The following is a 22,058-nucleotide window of genomic DNA, read 5'->3' as shown; positions in this document are numbered from 1 at the left end:
TTTTTTTTTAAAACAAAATTAACTGAAAAAATAAAATTTCTACCTACTCTCCTATTCAATAATAAAATTACATGAATTATCAATTAAAATAAATTTCTGACATTAAAAATTATTTATTGACTTAATAATTTATTAATAAAAAGCCATTTGCTATGAAATTAAAAAATTCAAGTGACAAAAAGTAATTTTTAAAATCACAAAATATAATTTGTATTTTAAACAAATCTCAATGAGTAATTATAATTTACCGTCAATTAATATATCAGTGCAGTATAGCAAACCCATATGAATAACAAACCAAAGATCATGGTAACAAATGCAAATTTCTTTCAAGCAAAGCAACCCATTGATACTGGTTCTTGTCATTAAGCAAGCACAACACGACCAATCTTCATTAAAAGAAATACTTTCCCTATTTCATGATAACATGCTGTAATAAGGCCTCGAGTAAATAACAGGCAGCCAAACATCTCTTTAAGAATATAAGAATGTAACAAAAGTACACACCCAAAAAAAACACCAAAGATACATTTGCCTTTAAAAGGGTTTTGCTTTTTTACACAACATACAGATATTTGAATCTGGAAACACACATCTCAATTTGCGCTTTTCACTCTCTTCTCCCACTTCGAAGATAGTCCATCCTAATCGCCCACAATTGCTCTCCCACTGTTTTCATGTCTGGACGATCGGATCGTGTGGGTGCTGCACACTGGAATGCCAACTCAAACATTTTCCCCAGAATCTCCTCATCCACCACTTCCTGCATCAATGGGTCCACCGTCTCCTTGAGACGTCCTTCGTTGTAGTTGTTGAAGGCCTGCAAGACAAGCATTGTGCCAGAGTTTAGCATTAAGGGCTTGTTTGTGGCAGTTTATTCTAAGCTGAAAAGTTTATAATTCATAAGCAAAATTCAAAAGCACCCCTCTTAATTTCAGAATTATCATGTTTTTTCAGCTTATCTAAGCTATTTTATCACATGAACTGAAAGAAGCTACAACAAACAGGCTAACACAGTCCTCAAAAGAAAAAGGCACAAGCAGCCCATTTAAGCTACAACAAACAGTGCCCAAGTTTAGTTAGGGCACAAGGAATGTCTGTAACAGCAGTGGCTAAGACCTGTCTAGTAAACCCCTACCATGAGATGGCACTTGAATCAGAGTTTACAGAATCAGTTTTTTTTTTTTTTTTTTTTTTTTTTTTTTTTTTTTTTTTTTTTTTGTGAAAAACTAGTTTAGTTTGGGGGGGGGGGGAATAATATGGATTTCTCTTTTAGGGGGAAAAAATAACTTTTGAAAATTAAAAATATATATATTTTTTGTGTGTATTTTTGTCAAACTAGTTTCTAGTTATTTAAAAACTTTCAAAAAATAAGTTTTCAAAACTCAACTAAACAGAGTCACAGTTACCTCATCATTACAGAATATATGCAATGATGTTATGAATTTTTTACCTAGTACCACACCTGCCACAGAATCAAGATGTTATTAAAAAAAGGAAGGATGAATGGGTAATGTTAGGGATACCAAATTTTCTACCAAATAAATGACCAAATGTCTCACATGAGCCCATGTGAGACATTTGGTTATTTATTTGGTAGAAAATTTGGGACCTATAGCATTTTCCAAGATGAATTTACCCATCTAATTGTTATCCTCTCATCATTAGGTTTCTTCAAGTCCACGGGACGGCGACCTGTCAATATTTCTAGTAATAAAATCCCAAACGAGTATACGTCGCTCTTAGGGGTCAGTTGGTAGGTCCTCATGTACTCAGGGTCGAGGTACCCAACAGTTCCTTTCACTTTGGTTGAGACGTGTGTTTTATCAGCGTCCGTTGCACCATCTCTTGCAAATCCAAAATCGGCCACTTTGGCTCTCATGCCCTCAGTCAAGAGAATATTGGATGACTTCACATCTCGGTGTATAATTTGCTTCTCTGTTGCAAGATCAACAACATCAAATCACTAAAAAAACACATAATTAAAAGCATATGCAATAAAGATAAGCTATGCTACATGACCAGTTGAACACATCAACATAGGATTCAAATATGATGCAACTTGGGTCTATCATTGAAGACATATGTTGCCAACAGTAGCATTGGGCACGTAGTAATGTCACCTGGAACTTGGAACGTTTTAGTACAAGGAACAAGAATAGACATGTGGAATACCACATGCCCTAAATTACGGAATGATATGGTAGGCTTGTATTAGAAAGTAAGATGCTTCCAAATGTGTGAGCAAATTTCTATAATGCATTAAACATGTAACAAAACAGTCTACAATTTTTCAGATTAAACATATTTTTAAGAGCATTATAATTTATGACCAATTTTTATTTTTATTTATTTATTTTAACATTTTGTCTTGCCAAAACTCCACTTATTTATTTATTTTTTTAATTTGATTTTTTTAACCCAAGGAAAATGTTGAGGAATAATAGGAAAAGCTTTTAGGATCGCTTTGGATCATTAAATTCAATATTTTAGCACGAAGGTATACAATGTTCAAAACATGCATTCCAAAAAAGAAATTGCAAGGTCATTGGAATTTTTTGGTTGGTCTAGAAAAGGAATAGAGAAACACTTTTTCTCTTTAAAATAGATTCCCTACTAACAGGATTTTAAACAATGAATATTCATCCATAGCTACACTAGTAAAAGACATGACATCTATGTAAAAATACGTACTCAAACTGATACTAGATAGTTATATTATCTTGCCCATCATGTGAATTAGGAAGCTAATCTGAGACCTTTTCCATCAACTGTCTTGTGTTCTTTAATTTTCTTTATTTTTTTAATAATCTTTCTTAGTTTGTAGTAGTTAAAAATTCAATTTTCTACCAACCTTCAATGTTGACAAATAAAGATAAAATTGCACGTCTAGAATCCAAATTCTCATATATAGGGAAAAATTCACTTTACCCCCTGTGATATGGTATTGTAACATTTTAACCCCATGTCTTTCAAAAATAACCACTTACCCTCCATTTGATTTTGGATTAAAATGCTACCGTTGCATTTTTTTGTCTAAATAGATGTAAATTGTGCTATGCATGCTTGTTTAGAGAGTAGGGAAGGAAATTTTTTTGGGTTAAATTTATTTTACCCCCTTGTGGTTTGGGACTAAAGCACTTTGCCCCATTATGATTCAAATATAGCTAGAAAGCCCCCATGTGATTTTGGATGGAAGTGTTACCGTTAGTTTTTCCATCCAAACTAACGGAAGATGTATCACACACCATTTTTTAGAGTGGGTTTGGTTTTATGCAAAAACAAAGTAAAATTAATACAACAAAAAGACAATGTTACCCTTATTTTCTACAAATCTAAAATTAGATTAATATGTTAATTAAAATATAATTAAGAATTGATTTAAAAATAATTAAATAAAAATATAAAATAAATAATAATTAAGAAATAAGAATTGATAAAAAATATATATATAATAAAATTAAAATTAGATTAACATGCTAGGAATTACAATAAATAATTAAGCATTTAGAATTAATTGTTTTCTAAAATATAATTAAATTAAAATTAGATTAAAAAATTAAGAATTAAAATAAATAATTAAATATTTAGGATTAATTGTGATCTAAAATATAATTAAATTAAAATTAGAATGAAAACTTAAGAATTATAATAAATAATTAAGAATTTATAATTAATTGTGATTTAATTTAATTAATGTTAAACATTATACATTATGTGTATGAGAGGAGAGAAAAAGAAACTAACAAAAAAGGTATAGGATTTGAGAATATTACAGCTTTACAAGTCATTTCACATCTATAGTTAACGGTGTTAACGGTTGCACTTTAATCCAAAACCACATTAGGGTTTTCTGGATATATTTGAATCATAAAAGGGTAAAGTGCTCTGGCCTCAAACCGCAATAGGGTAAAATGAATTTTGCCCAATTTCTTTAGTCAAAGTCAAATGAAGATGTAAAGACATATTTGCCGTTCTCATTTTTTACCTTCAAACTCCAATCCAAACCCTAAAACACACACACCCACACCTACCCCTTCCACTACCCCACCTCCCCTCTCTAGCCAGCTCCTCCACCCTTCCCCGCCATTCAAATAACCACTGTATTGGGCAATGATGGCCATTTGGTCTACAATCATTGAATGCAACCTATAAAAGCCAACAAAACAGAGTCCCTCACAAGTGCCTCACCTGCAGAGTAGGCTTAAGGCACAACATGAATTGCTCAAATACAATTTCTATGAACAACACCAAAGTCTATCTTGGCAAGCAAAAAACTTGACAGTCAATGGGGCGCAATTTGAGTTCACTTATTGTTAATGGAATTATTTTAATCTACCAACTTGTTGATTTTAACACCAACAATTACGTATTCAACATCAATCGGTCACCAACGTTAAAATTGCCAGTAGAAAAGAGGTTGAATAAGAATAATAGAAATACTGGCAAGAGTAATTATTAATTTAGGATCAATAAGATTTTTTTAAGGGATTTAACAACAAACAGTTGTGATGCACATAATGTTATGTTATCCACAAGCCAAGGTATTATCAATTCAATTTTGATCATGACTGTATGTAATTTTCATTGACATATATCTTAACTTTTATCATAACATATTAGTAAAATAATAATATAATTGATTAATACGGAATTAAGTTAAAAATAATGTGTAAAGAGAAGAAAGAGAAAGAAAAGATAGCTGAGGGGTATTAAGGTAATTTTGCAACTATCATTAACAAAGTTAACGTTGCATTTTAATTCAAAACCACGTGAGTGGGTAAGTGACTAGCTATCAAGCCTGTTTACTTCTAAAACGGAGTTGTATCTTAATCACACCCATATCGGATACTGATACTTTTCGGATTCTAGTGGATATGTATTAGATACTTCCTAAACGTATCTGATTCTTCTTGTTAATTTTGAGAAGTATCATATACAATTTGGACACTCCAGGTCATATATCCAAACTATTATGAAATTGAGATTGTAATAATTTTTGCATAGTATTAGAGTATAATTGTTAGAATAGCTTTTAATATATATATTTATTTATTTATTTCTTACTGAAGAAGAAAATAGTGAAATTATGTAGTACTCCACTTTTCCATATCTGTACCCTATGTCCGTATTCATGCTTCATAGGTAACTAATTTTAAAAGATGGGAATAAAGTGCTATCAGGCCATATCACAAGAGAGTAAGGTGGAGTTTACACACATATATATAGTCCTCAAAATTTTTTAAATGAGGTAATTACCTTGTAATTATTGGGCATAGGCCTTGAGAGTGGTCCTAAGCTTCCAGTGGAACAAAATTTCAAACTCGTGACCTATGCTTCTTAAGGAACCTATCACGGCTTAACTTGCCACTCAGCTAACCCCTTGGGATCTGCTCTTTAACTTTTGAAATTACTAGCCATATATCATTCTACCCTCTTTGCTATCACAATTATTTGCTTAGATTCATGATTGTATTAGTCTGTTGATATTTTCCACTTGAACTCAATTTTGTGGAGTTTACTAAGTCTCTAATGCAATCCAAATGAAGCTCAAGAAAAAGGAAATTCAAGTAAGTGGAAAAGTGGCATTATTTTAAGTTAAGAGCTACTCAAAGTCAAGTGTTCTTTCCCCTCCTTAGAAAATGACTAAGTTATACGCATGTAAGTTTGAGTGAAGCTCTGAACCCCCCATTAGGATAAGTTTGGAATTGAGTGGAGTTTAGATAAATTTGGAATTACAACATTTTTTGGACATGGATTGTAGTGGTTGCCCATGCTACAAAGTTTGGTCAAGTCATACTATTGTGTACTTTCTTAAAATGTTAGTCAGACCAGAATGGTTTAAGAAGTCAAAGATTTCATTTGTAATCATACACCAATTAGATAATGCTTGTCCCAATGGTAAGGCTTTCCGTTAGTGTCCTTAGTGGCATGGATTTGAGTCATGGAAATAACCTCTCCAAAAATGGGGGTAAGGTTGTATACATCTCCCCAACCTTCGCTCTAGCGGAAGCCTCATGCATTGGGTCTCTCTTTTTAGACAGACAAGAGTTAGAAGTCTCCTTGAAATCCACACATTACCATGTAATGATTTCAATTTAATAGAGATCATGTTTTAGATTTTGTTTTTTTTATTTTTATTTTTTGTATCATGTTTTAGAAATTATTTTGAAACTTTTCAGCCTCTAGGGATTGCATGATGCAAACCCTAGCCAAGTGTGATGCTTAAGGGACCCTAGGAATGGTTCCTAGATTCTTTTACTTTCCTCTTCTTCTCTTAAATTATCCGTGTCAAATTTTCCAATTTAATCACAATTAGCCATTAATCTGTTGACCCCTACCCAAAAGATTAACATTGTCACTCTAACCCAATCCCTGGCCCTACAAGGGTTTATTCACCCTAGCACCCAAAATTCTGAGAAGCTTTGCTGCTCAGAAATTCCAGCAGTGTTTTACCTGAATTTCCTGCAATAAACACCTGTAAAACGAAGCAAATTATATTCCTTTCTTTAAGCAGTTAATAATAGCACTCAAGGGAAACTAAAGTACATATACCGTTCACTGTTATTGTTAACAGCACCCAGAACAGCCTTAAACTTCGGTCCTATCCTGTTGGATTTGGACCCTAGGCTTTGAACCTTCATGTACCTCTGAGTGCAATTCTCCACTCATCATAAATCAGTCTTGACCCAATAATAATCTAGTTCCCTAACTATTATAAGCAATCAGGAAATGTAACCCTAAATGCTTCTAAAATCCACACTTGTTGAGGTGTGTATTATTTCTGTACTTCTTTATTTTTATTTTTAACTCTTGCCTAATAGCATTAACTTACAGGCAATAATATCCAACAAAATTTATAGAAATGAATATATATGTAAAGTTTGCGGTTGCATATATGAGGTAACACAAGGAGATGAAAATAAGATGGCTTTGCCATGTGCAGCAAAGATTAAAAAAAAGTCAAAAAGAACATACCCAGCAGAGGATTATAATAGATAGAGTAAATAGAACATGGGGTCTGAGGCAGCGGGCAAAAAAAAAAGAAGCATACTTAAAGCGTACTAGCCTATGTTATAGTACTTAGAAAATGTTGAATATAAAAATTAGAGTACACGGAATCTTTTTACTTTTAGTATTATATATATAATTTGTGATTGTGTCAATTATTGATTTAGTATTGTTTTCTTATTTATATCGTTTCTTAAATTGTATCATAAATCTATTATATATACGTGGCCTCTACCTCATTCATGGAAAAACAAAATAATTATATTCATTCTTTTTTATATCAGAGTTAGGCTAAGTACCTAATAATTTTGCTTCACCGGGGGGCAGTAGCCTTGCCTTAGCAGCTCGCCGGACCTCAACCCATGCCACTGACATATTTTCTTCCAGTATCACTTCGTGGTGATCTCTTTCTCTATATCATGGTGAGCATAGTGATATACCATGTGAACCACCTAAGCCACCCATCTAGCGCACAACCCAAGTCGCCCCCTCTGGCGCACAACCCAAGTCCCCCCCTTGGCGTACCACTTAAGTCGCCTTTCTAATAAGCCACCCCTTGGTGCACTCAATCATCTGTTGTCATCATTGTTCAGCAGCACGTCATAAGTTATGTGTGTGCCACGCTTGTTGGTTCAACATCCAATTATCTACATCGGTCCGGCATGACCCCTTAAATTGTCTCGACATTGATTCCAATTTATTCCTACAACGGTCTAGCATGACCCCTTTAAACTGCCCCGACATTAATTTCGGTTAGTTCCTACAACAGTCCGGCATGACCCCCGTAAATTGTCTCGGCATTGATTCCAATCAGTTCCTACAACAATCCAACATGACCTTAAACTATCCCAACATTAGTACCAACCAGTTTCTACAATGATCTGACACGACCATAAGCTATCTCCCAGCATTAGCTCCAGCCTCTGATGCTGACCAAGGTCTTGTTGGCTGCCGACCAATGTGTTTCCTGGTCATAGATGCCTCGACAACTCTTCTAGGGAAGTTCAGTACCTTTTTTTTTTTTTTTCCCTTTCTAAAGTGTGGTGCTGATGTATTAAGCACTTTTTGGCTTTTTATATTTAGTGGACTACCAGATTTGTTCAGTAGCATTTATTTGGACTAACCGTTGAGTTGTTTCTGGCTTCTTCCAATCATCCATTGGCAAGCTACGATTGTTGAATATCTTCATACCAGCATGAGGGGGAGTGTTGAACATAGAAATTAGAGTACATAGAACAGTTTTATTTTTAGTATTATGTATATAATCTGTGATTGTGTCAATCACTGATTTAGTATTGTTTCCTTAATTATATCATTTCCTAAATTGTATCATGCATCTATTATATATATACATAGCCTCTACCCCATTCATGGGAAAGCAAAATAATTCTTTTCATTATTTTGAAAAAGCTTATGAAAATGGACTTGTACAAGTGTTGCTATAAAGGGTTCGCTATTTGATTTGAGACAAAAATTTATCAGGTGGCAGGGCTTTATACCCATTTCCGGCAGATAAAATTTGTTCTTATTGGCTTATGCTAGGTTCAAATGGAGAAGTATAAATCTATTGTGATGACGGTTCAGTGGGCTAGTTTTGCGGTTAGATTCTTGGAATATCCACTTTTGGTTTCCTAGAAAAAATTTTAAGTCCATCTGTTATTAAGTCGACCAAGCAATAAGAGTTGTTCCATACAACTTAACAAGTTCTGTCTCAATTACTTGGGGTAAGCTACATGGATCTAATTCCTAGTTGGCTCTACAAGAAGTCATACCATCAAAAAAATCTAATTCAATAATCCTTTCTTATCACCTTAACCCCTTCTCTTTGGCCTTCATCTGTTTCTTTTACCACCATTAATGTCCTTCAAATCATCCTCCTTGCAAGAGCGTTGGTTTGTTTACGTTGCACATGTTTATACCATCTGAAATGGCTTTCCCTCATTTTATTTTCTTTTTTCAACTGAAGTCACTTCTAACTTCCCCAGAATTATTTATCTCTATCACAGTGTGTAAAATCCTCAGAGTCTAGTTAAACTGTAACAAATCCAAACTGGGCACTCTTACAGTCTTAGTTGTGTAACATCCTCAGAAACCTTAAGAATTTCCCCATAAGGTTCAAAATTCTGTCTTTGACATCATCACATTTTCTCTAGTAATCCAAATAGGATGAACCTTCCATTGACGCAGCAGTTCAGTCATCAGCACTGTATAAATCTATGCCATTCAGTGACTGTACCTTTCATGATTTTGGTGGGGTTATTTTATCACAAGGAGAAAAAAAATAGAAAAAGGAACTTCTATTGAAGCCAAACAAACATGTTAATTTTTGTGCTTTTGAGAAGTCGTAGTTTAGGTCCCACGAGTGAGGTGACCTTTTTTCCTTTTGAGTAAATTTACTAAGGCTCCATTTGGATGGATATGGATTTCAAATCAACGGATTTAAGGTTAAATGGATAGAAAAAGAATGGAAGAAGATAAGTTGATATTAAAGTGTATATATATTTTAGTAGAATCCTCGTCGCTAGAAAGAAATCCTTAGTATGATTTCATATAACTAGTATGAATAAGGCTCACACTACTAAAAAAATAATCTTTTTTAATCTTGTTCCACCTTAATTCTAAAAGAAGGCCAAGCACCAAAACATGGAGCAGGCTAATGGTGCTAAAAGTAAGATAAGAAAACCAAGAAAAAAACTGAACTAGGTATGAAAATAAAGTGAAGCTTTAAGAATTTCAAGCTTTAAAGCATTTGGTATAATGAAAAACGAAAGTAAATGAAAAACGTTTTCCGTGGTCAATAGAAAAAAGCTTATTTGGGTAGAAAATGTTTTTCACTTTTGAAAGGTAAAAAAAAAATTCGGGATTAAAGTCTCACTGATGCCACCACACTACCACAGCCACCATCACCACCACAACACCCCCACCAACACTAACACCGCTATTAATACAACCACTAGTACATTAGTTTCAAGGACACAACCAACCACCTCCACCACATCTCCACCAACACTAACACCACTATTAATACAACCACTACACAACCAAATATAGGGTAAAAAAATTCCACAGAAAACATTTTATAGTAAACAGGGAAAATGTTTTTGCTGAACAAACATAATGAAACATGAGAGCATAATTTCCCACGACAACCTACATGGATAAGATAGCCCATTATCTAAATCAAATGAATTCTTTTTATTCCACATTGAGGCAAGGTTAAATGAAGCCCATATGAAAGACAATACTCGATTCATGACTTCCCACTTGTTTTGCAAGATGACAAGCAAATGATAAGAACATTTGGTATCACCATGGTTATCAGAATCCCAATCCGGATCTCACGATCCTATGATCTTCCGATCCATTTGGGCACAATCAATCTGGATTGTGTAAAAAATTCCTTGTAGGTAGGATCTCCCAATCCTGATAATGGGATTTTATAGGATCGTGGAATCCAAACTCCGATCCGAATCCGATCCTATCCGATCCAATTTACAAACCTTGTTTTGTATTGCATGATATACTTTATTGTAAATTTTATGTTTGTTGTCTAAATAATAATTTATGTGGTCAAAATAAATAATAAAAATTAAGTAGTATTGAATCAAATAGACTAAGAAAAACAAATTAGGAAACAAACATCTAAATATTGCGATAATTTAAGAAAATTAACTAGTCGAAAAAATAAACTTAGCTTTAGCAGAGTCTGAGGAGGGTAAGATGATTGCAACTTTACCCCAATTTTTGGAGAGACTATTTTGGTTACTCGAATCCACTCTATCAGGGATGCTAACGACAAACTTTATCATTCGGTTTAGCTGCTCTTTTGAGTTCTTAATCTATTTTCATATGAAACTTTGTTAAATTTTTTTCTTCACTTTTTATGTATTATTGTAAATTGTAAAGTATTTTGTTATAGAATTCTTCTTCTTCACCTTCTTTTTTGATGAAATACAAAACTTTTACCATCGAGTTTTCTATTGTATAATATTATATGTATATTTTACATGGAGTACTATATTTGTCACAATATCTTCACTTCTTTTTAATAGAATATAGGCTCATTTTGTCTATACTTTTTAAGAAATATTTATTTAATTTAAATTATTACGTAATTTGTCTTTTTCAGTAGGATCTTATGATCCTTGATCTGATTCTACGATCCAATCCTGTAAATACCTCCAACGATCCAACGTAGGACCCCGATTTTAACAACCTTTGGTATCACAGAGCATGACAATGACTGTTCCAGCTTGTTGAAAGAATTCTCACTTACTTCTGTAGTTTTTCTGTCTACTCAAATTGACCACTAGGGCTTGATGTTCGAATTTACACAATTAAACTCACAAACAAATTAATTAAAATGAAAAGTGTGTTCACCTGCATAGAGATGGAGATAAGTTAGGCCATGGGCAATATCAATGGAGATTTCAAGTCGCTGATTAAAATCCAAAGCTTTACCCCGTAGACCTGCCAACAGCAACAGCCACATTACAAGTGGTAAATTTAGTGTCTAGATTAACATTTTTAGCCAATCCCTTACAGTCTGGTAATCTTACCATCTAGATGTTCTCTAAGAGTACCATTCGGCACGTACTCAGTAATAATAAGGCGTTCATTGCCTTTATCTAGATAACCAAGCAGCTTCACTAGGTTTCGATGGTCAATCTTAGCCAGAAGTTCAACTTCATTGCTAAACTCAGTTCTTAGAGCTTCAAAGTGTTCCTGTCCAATTTTTTCAGGGAACATAAGATACTGTTAAGCAAAAATACCGAATATAAAAGTACTTACTGTGTTGCATGTAATTGTTAGTATGCACTTTGAAGAAAGAAGTCAATGAAATTGAAGACTGATAATATTTTAAAGCCACCTAGAAAGCACGGATACAAATAAGAGATACGGATACGATACGATACGGATACGGCGATACAGCAAAACCTAAAAAAGTAGGATACGGGTACGGCTAGGATACGTTTGTAAAAAATAAAAAATAAAAAATAAATAAATTATTAGCAATGAGTTACACATAACCTCAAGAATGTTGAGAAATCACAGTAACTTTATAATGCAAAATACTAATCTTTAAGAATTGGATATTAATTTAAGCTAATAGCTAGTTTAGTTTTTAAATTTTCAATAGGTCTTGCAAATATTTTATTTCAATATCAAGTTTAATATGTTGATATTATAATATCAAAACAATCCATAACTTGACCATATGTTTTTTCCTTCTGCACTAGTCAAAAATATTCCATGCAAGTTTATTTTCTTATTTATTTATTGATATTTAATTTTACTATTGTTATATTATCTTATTAATCCTTACTTCTATGTAGTTATAAGGGACACGCATGATATAATGAAGATATGCCAATTTGATGACTTCTATTATTTGAGCTTACTATGTTATTTTTATAAAAAAAAAACTAAGCAAAGTATTGTAAAAATATTCTATTTATTCTCACAATTATATTATATCATGATGTTATGCAAGAAATAATACAATTCTAATTTTGTAAAAGGAGTAATACATGACTTGGAGGATTTGATACTTCAAAATTAATTAAGAAGTATCCGATAATATGTGAGTCAGAGTATCCGATACTTCAAAACTAAGTATCTGATACTTCAAAATTAATGAAAAATTAATTAAGAAGTATCCGATACTTTTAATAAGTATCTGATACGTATCCGTAAGTATCCGAAGAGTATCGGTATCCAATACGGATACGATACGGATACGTCTTCCTATTTGAAGTATCCGTGCTTCATAGAAAGCCACTCGTACAACTAAAATCAGCAAAGTCAAAATAGAAACATGCCACAGGAATTCCATAAGTACTTGAGATGAGTGGGAAGTAGAAATCCGGCTCTTATCAGTCACTCACTACACAGGAAAACCTACTCTATATTATTTGAGCAGTCACCCCATCTGGATAATTATATTCTTTTATCGAACCTAGTATAAGAGCATCTTTATCTATCTGATTTGCCTCTACAACATTGATTTGGCCCAATATGCCCCATTTCATCTTGTTCACCACCACAGATTTCAATATGTAATGGGCATCTTAATTTCCCCAAGGTTACGTATAGTTGATGTACAAGCAAAATGGTGATACCCTCCTTAGCCATGGGCGTGCAGTGGAACCTAGGCAGCAGGCACTAACAAGAAGGTACAGAAAGTACAAAACCTCTCATGTGTGTCAAATGCGTTTCCATGTTTGTGTTCATTCTGTTGTCATAGGTGGCTCACCTATGAAGCACCGACACTTCAAAACAAGTGCCATAACACGTGGACACTTCGGGAACACATATGGGACACATCACATTGTATCTCCCTTTAATTAATTAATTTATTTTCAAGGGACATGCCGGGGACACACTAAGGACATACCAAGTTGTCTTTTCCCCTATTTTATTTAGTACTTTTGACGAATGTCGAATGTTTATTATTTTTTTTTTCTCAAATTTAAATACTTAATAGATCATCCATAAAAGAAAAAAAAAAACAAAAAAAGATATAAACTAGCATATTTAAAAAAGATATAAACTGTTAACTCTAATTCTACTGAAATAGAGATTTTTCTCTAGAAATACTGGCTTTAAAACTAGCATATTTTTCATGAGATGAATGTATGTGGCACTGTTTTAACAGGGTGATTGTCCTAAGCTATTGATTTGCAAAGATCAACTAAAATGCTCACATGATCCCTGTATATTATATCCAATTCGAAGATCAATTTAACTTTTGATTTGTTTAGTGAAATGAAACCACAATGTGACAGCTCCTTCTAGAGATGTAGCAAGAAATTAATCAGTGTGTTTGGTTTGAGTTTTCTGGATTAAGTTTTTTGAAAATTGAGTTTTTTAGTTTTCGTATTCTTTTGTTTTTAGTGAATATTTTGTAAATTTTAAACATTTTTTTTACTTCTTTAGATGCACCTTAGTTAGATGTATCTAAAAAGTAAAAAATTGTGAAAAAATATTTTTAAAAAATTAATAAATACATAAAAATACAAAAAATGTACTGAATTCTTGTATTTTTTTTTGTATTTTTGGCATTTAGTGAATTTTTAAAAGATTTTTTTTACAATTTTTTTACTTTTTAGGTGTATTTATGTTAGGTGTGTCTAAAAAGTAAAAAAATTCAGTAAAAACAAAAAAAACACGGAAAATAAGAATATAGAATTTTCCAAAAAGTATTTTTTGAAAAATGAAAACAAGCAAGCTGTTATCTTGTGAGCAAAATTAATATGGCAGAAACAGTAAATTCTAGGTCATGAGAAGAAACTGCAGCTTACCTTCTTTGCTCGTTTTATGGCAACTACCTGACCACCTGGTAACAGGGCCTTGTAGACAGTGCCAAAGCCTCCTTCACCAATCTTCATTGATGGTGAAAAATTTTGGGTGGCTCTAGCAACCTGACTCAGATTTAGATAAATTGATCCAATTCTATTGAGAACAGGACTCGGAGACATGGAGAATCTAGAAGGGCTAGGTGGCACTCGTAGTGGACTGCCTGGGATCTTTTCAGGAACAGAGTTCATTTCCAAAGAGGAAACTGAATCCACTGCAAGAATAACATGGTCTTTTTATCAACAAGCATTAAAATTCACCAAGCCAAAATGTATCAGTACTAAGATCACGAAAAGAAAGTGAAAAAATTTTAAAAATAAATAAAGTTGTCTATAGAGCATGAGGAGGCCAAATAGAGCCAACATTTTGACTCTTTGAATTACTTTATACAACATAAAAGTGTTCACTTGTCTTAGTGGAGCTGATCCACCATCATCATTGTTGTTAAATCGCGAATCAAATCATGAATCGTTATGCTAAAATAGTGAATGGTGAATCATATCAAATCGTGAATCATAAGATTCACTTTATTTAACATATTATAAAATTGTATATATGTATATAGATATAAAAATACACATAATAATTAAAATGAAATAAATATCAATATAACTAAATTATATATATTATATACACAAAAAACCATGTATATCAATATAATTAATTGATCTCTTTTTTTATTTTGCACAAACATCGTTTCATGCATTATGAAAACAGAAAACAGAACTGAATCACGGTGAATCATAGTGAATGGTATTGTATTGTAATTAAATAGTAAGATCCACTCGATTTAACATTCAATAGCACGAATTGAATTTTTTTGGTTGAAACTTGTATCAAATTGTATGAATAAAATCGTGAGTCGAAACATTCTAACAATCATGGCTGTCATTATATTTTTGTTTCATTATTAAGAAATTTATAAATTCCAGATATTGACAGGATTCAAAATCCCAACATGAACATTATCCAAAACACGAGTATATTCTGACTCACTTGAAATTGGATCCTTTGAGAGAACAGTATGGGTAGTTGGTTTCCTTCTTGCTCGAAAGCATGGGCACAGAAAACTGCAGCACAGAGCAAAAAATCCTGGTATTGCTATGGCCAAATTCTTTTGGGTTAACAGAGATTTGTGAGCATCTTTCTCTTCACTCGGCTGACTGTTCTGGAGAAAATTATGTCTTGCAGATTCTTCTCTAACAACATTGAGCAAAAACTTCCTTCCTGCCTTTAAAGGCAACTCATCTGTGAAATAATATGAACAAGTACTGTTTTATGGAGTCAATGCAACAACATTAGCATTCTAATAAAAAAAATTCTAAAAGTGTTGTTTAGAACAATATCAACGCAGAAATATAAATGCAACATTATTACAACTTTACAAGTCATACCAAATACTTACCAGAAGTTTCTTCCAATCCACAGAAATGATTTTCGTCATCTGCTGTAATGAAGCAATGGTTTGCGTGATGGAATTTAAGGGCCTTGCAGAACAAGTCTTTGTCTACTAATTTCCCATTTATGTAAAAGAAATCATGGCCAGAGTTACGCGAGTAGCTGATGTGATCATTGCCACAAACCTTTGACTGGATTGGCAACCCAGAGGCGAAGATTCTTGGCGATTGCAATACCAGCAAGAAGCTCAGAAAAACTAATTCCATTCTCAATGATAGATTACACCTAAATTCCATCTTTCAGAACTAAAAGATGATGCAACCATTGCTAAATTCTCAAGTTGCCACCGTTCATAACAAAAGATGATGATTTCACATGGCATGTGAAGTACAATCCACAGGCACCTCTCATATTAGCAAATATAGTATTTTTCCCATTCACCAAACATGTAAAGGAGACGAACCTAGTTGCTGAAAGGATTGAAAGTCCAGAATCCACCAATATACCAGTTTTACAGATCCAAACGTGCTCTAAACAGGCAATTCTTGAAAACCCACAATCACAGTTGAGGTCAACCAAAGTCTTGAAAACCCAGGTCACCAAATTAGAAAGTAAATAATCAAGATAGAAAAAGATGAAAGCTCAAAGTCCTCTTATATATTGCTTCAAAGATTTGAATTGCTCAAAACAAAAAACTTCAATTTTGCAAAATTGCTTAGACGTTCAATCGAATCTCTCTATATCCAATCCACAGAAAGTGACAGGTACCTAAAACCCAGAAGTTCCAGCTTTCAATAACTTGATAAATAGAGCCCGACAACAAAAAGTGCTAAAGACTTCAAAACTAGATTGAATTCTCAAATACCCAATTCACCAAATCGAGAAATGAGACAAACCCAGATGAGACAAGGGCTAAAACCCAAAACAAAACTATCAAAAAAAATTCAATTGGGTGATGTTAGGGTTCTAGTGGAGATTATTTGCCCAGACTTGCAAATTACTATCTCAAAGTTGCACCAAATTCTCTGAGACCCATAAAAGAGAGAGAAACCGAGATGAGAAGACAGCTAAACCTCAAAACCCAGCTGATACTTCTTGTGGAGAAGACAGCGAATTATGAGTACCATACATATTATATGTGGATTGAAATGGTATGAAACACAAAATATTCAATAAAGTTGAAGAGAGAGAAACGAACCTGAATAAAGGCGGCTGAGGTTGGTGATGACCATAAACTGGGTTGTTTCTTTGCCAAACAAAAATCAAAAGGTTGGGAAGACTGGTCTTTGGTACAAGACGGTGGGTGGGCTCTGGCTCTGATGTAACGCATATCTATCTATACCATTTCTGTTTATTTTATGCTCTACTAGAATACTTCTACTATACACACCCAAAATGTGTACCGACGTTTGTAGTGGTTATTATTACGAATACGTGCGCTGTGTTTGACGTAGTTTTGGAAACGTAATTTTTCACATGATTTGAGTGTTGTGTTTTGTTAAAATTTTTAAAAATTAATTTCATACTCAGAAAATATATCTATTCGATTATTCTTTTAGTGGGTCTAACAACGATCGGCTGGATTACTGAAATAGTATTTTTTTTTTTTTACAATTGACACCTGTTATTTTTATATTTTAAATAAAAAATATTTTTGAATTTTTTTAAAATTTTTTATGAGTTTTAAATAGAATTTTGAATTGTGTGTTTGATTATGAATTGTAAGCTTTTCAATCAAACAATTTTTCTAATTTTAAAAATTCAAAACTGATAATCAAATAAATTTTCTATTTTCAAATCATAATTTCAAAACTCACAAACTCAAAATATAACTTTATTATCAAATTATAATTCTAAAATACTACCAAACGCTACCGTTTTTTTTCAATGGTGCTACATGTATCAATTAATATACTAATTAATGTATTAAAATGTATGTTATGATATTATTATTTTAAAATTGTGATCATACTATATAAATTATATATACCCAAAATTTTTAAAATTATGTCACATCATTCTTTAGTACACTCATGAGTATACTAATTGGCGCGTATATTATTATTTATTTATTTATTTGCAGTTTGAATATAAATTTGGACATGTAAGCAATAATTAAATAATTTTTATAGATATTAATTAAGCTAAATTAATGATCAAACAATTCTGAAACATCTTTTTTGTCAAAATGAATTTAATGTTTTTGTTTAAGTGAGAACCAATTAATTAATCAAAACAACTAACTTAAAAAACACTAAGTAAATAATGAGAGGGAGAAAAGTAAAATAATTGACTAACTCAATAATTTAATTACATGTTCTGACAATTTCAAAGTGATAAGCTGGTTGGAAAATACAAATTAAAGTTACTCCTATGGAAAGTAAAGTATAGCGCATAAAAGAAAAATAATAATAAATTGATAAGTGTTTGAATTGTTTGGGGGTCCTTTTTTGTCCTTCACTTTAGCAATTTGTAGGTGCCATTCGAATCCACAGCAATCGTCTGAGTCCATCTTTACTATCTCTACCATTTTAGCTACAATCATTGGTTTTGCCTTCCTTGGCTATTAAATTGAAATTCTATGACGCATCATCCGCTTCTTTTACAACTACCTTGAAATGGTTGAACTCCTCACGCCTTATGATGTCCAGGACCCTTAAAACTAATTTAGTAATGTTAACTCATATTTAGATAACTCTACCTTAGAACTTGTATTGCTTTTAGGACATTATGAATAGTGCGTCGTCACCCACTCTTCGTTCTCCAGACTTGCTCTCGTTCTAATTGTATTGCCAAGTTGAATTTGAGATCTTTGGGTGTACGAATAGACCGAGGAGGAGCGGAAATACCTAGGATGGCATGGCCTTATTTAAAACTTGACTCTACTCGAATGCAACTTAGTGTTAAAATTAATGTCATATTTACATTAGATACATTGGATACATTGAGTTTATACATTCTTTATGTATTTTTATATTCATGTAGTTTATATTTATTAAGTACATTGTCTAGATTATATTCATGTACCTAGTTAAAAGATGTAAGCCTATGGGCAAAATATATGAATAATAAGAGAGAAAAATTCAATACAAAATAATAGTTCATTCTAGAGAGAGTTTTATCAAAAGCTAACAGAAGTGGTATCAGAGCTTTGGTTAGGTCAAGAACAAGCTAGGCATAGAGATCGGATACGGGAAAACAAGACTCGAACAAGAACAATTCGACGTCCATGGCGAATCCCAACAACTAAAATGTATCTACTCCTATCTTTAATGGTGAAAATTTTGATTTTTGGTATGTGAAAATGAGAACTATTTTTGTCTATACGGATCTTTGAGATCTTGTTGAAAATAGGTTCGAGGAACCTGAAAATGAAGGAGCTTTGACAAATCCCCAAAAAAACCAATTAAAAGAGCAAAGGAAGAAGGATTCAAAGGCTCTCTCTTTTATTCAACAAGGAGTTTCAGAAGCAATCTTTCCAAGACTTATCAATATAACAAAAGCTAAGGAGGCATGGGATATTCTTCCGAAAGAGTATAGAGGCAACTTGAAGGTAAGAACCATAAAACTTCAATCATTGAAAAGAGATTTTGAAAATTTAAAGATGAAGGATATGGAATTGTTGAAGGATTATTTTTCTAAGGTTATGGAACTTGTAAACCAAATGAAAATTTATGGGGATAATATTACTAATCAAAGAGTTGTTGAGAAAATTTTGATAAGTTTGCTAGAAAAATACAATCCTATTGTTGCTGTCATTGAAGAAACTAAAGATCTTGCGAGTATTGAAGATTTGATGGGCTCAATTAAAACATTTGAGCAAAGTTTGAGTAGGCAATCTGAAAAGTCAATTGAAAGTGTCTTTCAATCCAAGCTTAATGTTAGTACCTCTAATTCCCAAGGAAGAGGAAGAGGAAGAAATGCAACCGGAAGAGCAAGAAATGCAAGAGGAAGAGGAAGGTCTAATTTTCAAAGAAAGGAAAATGAAGAGTCCACTCAACAAAAGTGTGGAATTTGCAACCGAAGCAATCATGTTGATAAAGATTGTTGGTTTTAAGGAAAGCCAAAATGTTACAATTGCAACAAATTTGGGCATGTCAAGAGGGATTGCCAAGTCAAGAGCACTCAACAAACTAATTTTTCCAAGGAGCAAGAAAATGAAGGGCACATGTTCTATGCTTGTCACAAGGCATCAGATCAAAACAAGGATGTATGGTTTCTCGATAGCGGATGTAGCAATCACATGACAGGAGATGAGAGCATTTTTTGTGAAAATGGATACTTCCTCCAGTTCTCAAGTAAAAATGGGGAATGATGCCTTAATCCAAACAAAAGGAAAATGTACTATTGCTATAGAAACCAAGATGGGTATAAGATTTATTTCCGATGTTCTCCTAGTTCCAGACTTAGAGCAAAATTTGCTCAGTGTTGGACAACTTATAGAGCATGGATATCTTGTTCACTTTGAAGACGATTTTTGCAAAATTCTTGACAAAGGGAGGAAAAGCCAAGTTGTAGCAAAAATCAAAATAGAGAAGAATAGAAGTTTTCCTCTCATTTTTCAGTACAGCAAAAATGCGGCTTTGAAGATGGATGTGATTGATAATTCATGGCTTTGGCATAGAAGATTTGGGCACTTAAATTTTCAAAGCTTGAAGCATCTACAACAAAAGAATATGATTTTTGGGTTGCCGACCATTCATAAAGTGCAACATATTTGTGAAGGTTGTGCATTTGGAAAGCATCACCGGGAGTCATTTCCAAAGGAGAAAGCATGGAGAGCTAAAGCACCATTGGAGCTTGTCCATACCGATGTGTGCGGACCCACAGATACACCAACTCATAGAGGTAACAAGTACTTCATTATCTTTGTTGATGATTTTACTAGAATGACTTGGGTGTATTTCATGAGACAAAATAGTGAAGTTTTTTCTATCTTCAAGAAATTTCAAAATCTTGTTAAAAGACAAAGTGGTTGTTTGATAAAAGTATTGAGAAGTGATAGAGGCGGAGAATACAACTCAAATGAGTTTATGAAATTTTGTGAAGATATTGGAATGGAAAGGCAATTGACTGTTGGGTACACTCTACAACAAAATGGTGTGGCGGAAAAGAAGAATCAAACCATAGAGGAGATGTCCAAGTTTATGCTATATGAGAAAGGGCTACCCAAAACTTTTTGGGGTGAGGCCGTGTATACAGCAGTTTACTTGATGAATAGATGTCCTACAAAAGCTCTTAAGGACAAAACTCCATTTGAAGCTTGGAGTGGAAGGAAACCATCGGTGAATCACTTGAAGGTGTTTGGTTGTATTTGTTATGCTCATGTTCCAAAAGAAGTGAGACACAAGCTTAATAAAAATAGTAAGAAATGCATCTTTGTGGGTTATAGCTCGAAATCCAAAGGCTATAAGTTTGGATCAAAAGAATGTGATTATTTGTAGAGATGTTCTCTTTGATGAGAAGGTGTCTTTTGATTGGAAGGAAAAGAAAGTCTAAGATCAAAGCATTGCTTTCAACGAAGAATCGGAAAGTCCACCAGTTGAAGATGTTACAAGTCTTGAATCTCCACAAAGAGTGTCACCAATTGCTAGTTCACAATCTTCTCCAAATTCAAGTTCAAGTTTAAGTTCTTCATCTCCGAGGTCAACTCCGAGAAATATAAGGAGTCTTAGTGATGTGTACGCAAGATGCAATTTATGCATTGTTGAACCTGAAAATTTTGAAGAGACAATTAGAGATGAAGCATGGAAGAAAGCTATGGAAGATGAAATTCATGTGATTGAGAAGAACAAGACTTGGGAGTTAGTGGAGAAACCGAAAGAAAAAGAAATAATTGGTGTGAAGTGGATTTTCAAAACAAAGTTTAATCCGGATGGCTCTATTCAAAAGAACAAAGCAAGATTTGTAGCAAAAGGGTATTCACAACAACCTGGAATTGATTTCCAAAAAACTTTTGCTCCTGTGGCTCGACTTGATACAATTAGAGCTATCATTGCTTTGGCGGCTCAAAAGGGTTGGTTCTTGCACCAACTTGATGTAAAATCAGTATTTTTGAATGGAAAATTAGAAGAAGAGGTGTATGTTTGTCACGACCCAAACCCGCCCCTATGGGTTTAGCACCGTAACCGGCCAGTAATTCGAGATTACCAAAGGCCTGTTTAACAGTAATACAGAATACAGGGGCTGGCGGAAGCCAATACAGTAATTAAACAATGTCCAATGAGCTGTGACAGTTTGTATGCCAAAAAGACTTATTATTCAAATATATATATACAGTCGAACAGAAC

The 22,058-nt window shown here is 33.2% G+C and overlaps 1 protein-coding gene across 4 annotated transcripts; it reads right to left on the bottom strand.

The window, feature by feature from the left end:
• Positions 1-448: 448 nt before the first annotated feature.
• Positions 449-17,220, bottom strand: LOC114322207 (calmodulin-binding receptor-like cytoplasmic kinase 3). Of its 4 annotated transcripts, none has more exons than XM_082903479.1 (9): positions 16,967-17,196; positions 15,776-16,350; positions 15,367-15,618; positions 14,316-14,584; positions 11,571-11,736; positions 11,392-11,481; positions 1,640-1,938; positions 1,410-1,465; positions 449-820 (listed from the first exon to the last, which is right to left on the bottom strand). In XM_082903479.1, the coding sequence occupies exons 2-8, from the start codon at positions 16,062-16,064 to the stop codon at positions 1,454-1,456; spliced, it is 1,377 nt and encodes a 458-aa protein (XP_082759605.1). In that variant the 5' UTR covers positions 16,065-16,350; positions 16,967-17,196; the 3' UTR covers positions 449-820; positions 1,410-1,453. The 4 variants fall into 4 exon arrangements, with proteins under 4 accessions (XP_082759605.1, XP_082759604.1, XP_028125272.2 ...); XM_082903478.1 differs by having other exon boundaries at positions 15,776-16,536; positions 16,967-17,154; XM_028269471.2 differs by lacking the exon at positions 1,410-1,465 and having other exon boundaries at positions 15,776-16,536; positions 16,967-17,220.
• Between the last annotated feature and the right edge of the window lie 4,838 nt (positions 17,221-22,058).

The sequence above is a fragment of the Camellia sinensis genome, chromosome 13, assembly GCF_055761805.1.
Source record: "Camellia sinensis isolate YWXY chromosome 13, ASM5576180v1, whole genome shotgun sequence".
Classification (NCBI taxonomy): domain Eukaryota; kingdom Viridiplantae; phylum Streptophyta; class Magnoliopsida; order Ericales; family Theaceae; genus Camellia; species Camellia sinensis.
This window is presented reverse-complemented; position numbering and strand designations above follow the sequence as displayed.